A 4,253-nucleotide genomic window follows, 5' to 3' on the forward strand; every position below is an offset into this window, starting at 1 on the left:
TTCCCCCGCCTGCCGCTCCGGCGACAAAGTCGATGGCCTCTACAAGCTTAAACAGTATTTCCAACGCTTTGGTTACATCCCGGAGAATTTCTCCGGCAACTTCACCGATGATTTCGACGATATCCTCCGACACGCCATCGAGATGTACCAGAGAAATTTCCGGCTAAACGTCTCCGGAGAACTCGACGAGCTCACCGTCAGACACCTCGTCATCCCACGTTGTGGCAACCCCGACATAGTCAACGGCTCCTCCGCCATGCATGGCGGGAAAAAATATGAGGTCAACTTCGCCGGCCGTCGCGGTCAACGTTTCCACGCCTTGAAGCGCTACTCGCTCTTCCCCGGAGAGCCGCGTTGGCCGGAGGATAGGCGACAGCTTACCTACGCGTTCGACCCTCGAAACGCTCTCACGGAGGAGGTCAAGGGCGTTTTCGGACGCGCGTTTGCGCGTTGGGCGGCTGTGACGAAGCTGACGTTCACGCGCGTTGAGACGTTCCCCGACTCAGACATCACCATCGGATTCTACACCGGCGATCACGGCGACGGCGAACCGTTCGACGGCGTTCTCGGAACGCTAGCTCACGCGTTTTCGCCGCCGAGCGGGCGTTTCCACCTGGACAGCGACGAGAACTGGGTGGTTTCCGGTGACGTCGGAGGTATCTTATCGATGACGTCAGCTGTGGATTTGGAATCTGTGGCGGTTCACGAGATCGGACATCTTCTAGGGTTAGGACATTCCACGATAGAAGATTCGATCATGTATCCGACAATCTCGACGGGACGGAGAAAGGTCGAGTTGACGAGGGACGACATTGATGGGATCCAGTACTTGTACGGTACGAATCCTAACTTCAACGGCTCATCTCCACCGTCCACGCAGCAGAGAGAGTCTAGCGATTTCGGCGGTGTTGGCAGAATGGACGGTCCAAGATGGAATTTGATCAGTCTCTCCATGACCGTTGGATTCGTCCTGTGGTCACTATCGTAGATTTATATTATTCTTTTTCTTGATTATAGTTGGTTGGTTGCCATTACGTTTTATTATTTTTATTTCTTTATAATATGCTTATTTTTTAGACATTTTGATTTAAAAATTTGGGGCGAATTTATCGCACATTGGTTTCTTCCTTTTACAGTTGTTTTTTTTTTTGTCCCCGTGGATACTGCTGTAAATATGTTCTTTTTGTTTTGTTAATAACAAATATGTCCTGCTTTAGATAGGCATATTTTCAGCTATTTTCTCCGACAAGAAATTCTGACCATAGTTGGTATATTTAGAAAGCTCAATTGGCAGATAAATATCTGCATAATTGATTTTTTTTCTTCTTTTGAGATTGGGTATTCGACATAATTGATTTTTAATATATTATAAAATGGAGATCGAGAATGTAGGCCCTATTCTCATATGGGATTGGGACATAGTTACAAGGCCCAAAATAGAATCCATTTCATAATGTGGGCCCTACCTCGTTGTTACGGAAACCGAAGCCGCCAATAGGGACAGAGGATTGCCCCATCTCCCCTTGTCTCGCTTTTTCGATTCTCTCAGATTCCGTTCCCATTTCCTCGGCGTTCGCCGGCTTAAACCTTCGTCGTTCCGTTTCTATCTTCGGTTATTTTATCGCCGGCTTCTAGATTCTGAAGTTGAACTCCGCAATTTCACTTTCTTGGGAAAATTTCCTCCTCTACGATTTCTCGAAGTGATGTTCTAGGTTTTCGAGGAGGTGATAATGATGCTTATTGTCGTTGTTGATTACCTTGAGTTGTCAGCGACAATTTTTCTCCGGTTGATATCGTAGGGTCTGTTCCTTCGAATTTTCAATGTCAGAAGCTTCTCGGCCGAGTAGGATCACCATTACCTTGGGACGTAGCGGTCAGGTACGTTTCCTCTCCTGCAAGGGTTTGTTGTTCGCCTCATAGGTTGTATCTTGAGTTTTTTTTCCTCGGGGAAAGAGGGACACGTTAACCTCCTGCTTCCGCAATGTTTGTGAGCTGAGCTCTCAGATTGTTGTAATGGCGCTTCCGAGATGGACGGGTTTCTGGGAGGGCATGGGAATTCAGGAAAAGAATCATTACCAATGTATTATGGACTGTTTAGTTCTAAATTCGTAAAAAATGTGGGCATTTTGTTCTTAGTAAGTGCTGCAGGATCAATGAGTTAGTTTCTCGAGAACTGCTTATATCTGACGTTCGTTTCTCAGGTAATAAAGCGAGCAGGAGCAGAATTAGATGACGATGGCAAATCCTATGAGCATCCAAGAGCTGGAACCAAGCGACCTGTAAGAGAGAGATTAGGAAGTCGATTAGATAGTTCTTCTTTGCATGGAAGCGATGTCAGCAACAAAAGGTGATTTTGATTTTTCTGCTATGTTTTGCTGCTTGTTGAATGTCCATGGCTTCCCATTTTGTGAACTTTCGCCTATCATCACAAAGTCTAGATTGTTTGGTCATCCATGGGTTTTAGCGAGTAACAGCTGCCATGGTTTCGTTCTTCGGATTCTGGGTTTGTAGGCCATATATTTGGTTGAAGCAAGGCATGAGCTAAAATGAAGTTTTGCGTTTTTCCTGGTACGCAGGCAAAGAGGAGATGCAAGTTTCGGTGCTGATGGTATGGCTATAATTTATTTGGATGTCTTGGCGTGTTTGTGGTAACTGACCCAGCACCTTTTGTTACTAAGGTTTGCAGATCGGTAAAGATGATCTCCGACTCAAACTGATGCGAAAAAATGCCCAGAGACGAGCTCAGAGAGATGACTGCAGCTCTATGGATCTTCGTGCAAAGATCTCCAGGACTGAGCAGCCTTCACGTAATTTTGATACTCGACCTCGTATGGATGAGCCCAGGGATGTTAGTGGGCACAGTCTGTTACCTCCTTCAAGACCTGCAAACAGTTTCTCTCAGATGGGTTCCACAAGCAATTCCTTTTCTCCCTGGACCTTGAATCACATGCAAGGTAGGTCTCCCCAGAGGTTTGTGGGTACTTCCAGGGACATGTCACCACCGAGGAATGGTGGAAGCTTCATCGGAAGTTCTAGGAGACTATCACCACCAAGGAATGGAGGAGGCTTCATGGGTGGTTCTAGGGCTCTGTCCCCAACACGGAATGCTGCAAGCTACATGAATGCTCCTAGGGTTTTATCCCCTCCTAGGAATGCTGGAAACTACATGGGTTCTTCTCGGGTTTCTTCACCACCTAGGAACATTAAGGATTTCGGTGGACGACCCTTGAGCGGGGTATTTGATGATGTAAGAGCATCACCTTATACTGTCAAGGGTGTATTAAATGCTCAACCACCAGTAATCAGTGCTCCTTACCCAGCAAGGATGCATCTACCTCCTTCAGCTGCCAAGCCTCCACTGCCTGCATTTTCGGCCCAGATTCCTCCACCTGGTAGCGCTCTTCAGAAGACTCCCTTCACTGTATGCTCTAAATCCCTGTCATTTGGTTTTATTTGTTTTTGTGTACCTCTAAATGAGATTTCGTTCTACCTGTTCGTTGTTTGCCCATTCTTTTAACACTAGAATTATGGCCTAGGAGGCACATGTGAGTTATGCTTTCAAATCATCTAGCATTCCTGGACACAGAAAATCCTGAGAGATTGGGTATTTGCAATTTTTGTGTAATTAGATGAATGGTCAGTTTGAAATCATGTTTCGTGTTTATAGACGTATATATGTTTTGTCTATCCTGAATTTTGCACAGGTGGAGGAGCATCAAACAGTTGATAGCCTTTTAAATTCACTTGGGCTTGGAAAATATGCAGTTCTCTTTAAGGCTGAGGAAGTAAGTGGCGATTCATTCCTTAGATCCTTTTAACTTTAATTCGTTTTAGTGTCATCTGGGCATTTGCCTTTTCTTTTTCAAACATAGAGAAAAGAAACAATGACAGTATTGTTGAGATGAGAATGGCATCTATCTCATCTGTTTCTTTCATAAAGGAATAATTGGGTGTTTTCAATGTAAAAACAGGTGGATATGGCGGCACTGAGGCAGATGGGGGAAAGCGATCTAAAGGATCTCACAATACCTATGGTACCCTCCATTGGTTTTTTTTCCATCTTTCTTTCATTGATGATCGGCTGACACATACATACATACATACATACATATGCCATATTGTATGCGAGGCGTTAGCTTTAATTATAATGAAACAGGGTCCTAGGAAGAAGATACTTGAGGCTTTAGCTTCACGTCCCAAACGGCCATGAAGCTTCCTTTCATTCTCAGGTAAAAATCATTGCTCCTTTGTTT

At 45.0% G+C, this 4,253-nt stretch overlaps 2 protein-coding genes across 3 annotated transcripts in view; both read left to right on the forward strand.

The window, feature by feature from the left end:
- Positions 1 to 1,236, forward strand: part of LOC104822952 (metalloendoproteinase 2-MMP) — a 1,718-nt gene extending 482 nt beyond the window's left edge. The window contains exon 2 of the mRNA XM_019203609.1: positions 30 to 1,236. Coding sequence (XP_019059154.1) covers positions 30 to 988 — 959 coding nt within the window. The 3' untranslated portion in view covers positions 989 to 1,236. The remainder of the gene's footprint in view (positions 1 to 29) is intronic.
- A 267-nt stretch (positions 1,237 to 1,503) lies between these two features.
- Positions 1,504 to 4,230, forward strand: LOC104822953. Of its 2 annotated transcripts, XM_010554327.2 has the most exons (8): positions 1,504 to 1,724; positions 1,800 to 1,878; positions 2,202 to 2,347; positions 2,577 to 2,608; positions 2,679 to 3,421; positions 3,705 to 3,785; positions 3,972 to 4,034; positions 4,157 to 4,230. In XM_010554327.2, exons 2-8 carry the CDS (start codon positions 1,822 to 1,824, stop codon positions 4,208 to 4,210), a joined length of 1,176 nt encoding a protein of 391 aa, XP_010552629.1. In that variant the 5' UTR covers positions 1,504 to 1,724; positions 1,800 to 1,821; the 3' UTR covers positions 4,211 to 4,230. The 2 variants fall into 2 exon arrangements, with proteins under 2 accessions (XP_010552629.1, XP_010552628.1); XM_010554326.2 differs by having other exon boundaries at positions 1,504 to 1,878.
- Positions 4,231 to 4,253: the final 23 nt, after the last annotated feature.

Source organism: Tarenaya hassleriana, unplaced genomic scaffold (assembly GCF_000463585.1).
Source record: "Tarenaya hassleriana unplaced genomic scaffold, ASM46358v1 Cleome39, whole genome shotgun sequence".
NCBI classification, from domain to species: Eukaryota; Viridiplantae; Streptophyta; class Magnoliopsida; order Brassicales; family Cleomaceae; genus Tarenaya; species Tarenaya hassleriana.

Excerpts from the sequence above, each read along its gene's own strand:
- LOC104822953 (XM_010554326.2), top strand. The coding sequence starts at position 1,822 with ATGTCAGAAGCTTCTCGGCCGAGTAGGATCACCATTACCTTGGGACGT. Across the intron at positions 2,609-2,678 it reads TGCAAGTTTCGGTGCTGATG|GTTTGCAGATCGGTAAAGAT; the intron begins GTATGGCTATAA and ends TTTGTTACTAAG. Across the intron at positions 4,035-4,156 it reads AGGATCTCACAATACCTATG|GGTCCTAGGAAGAAGATACT; the intron begins GTACCCTCCATT and ends ATAATGAAACAG.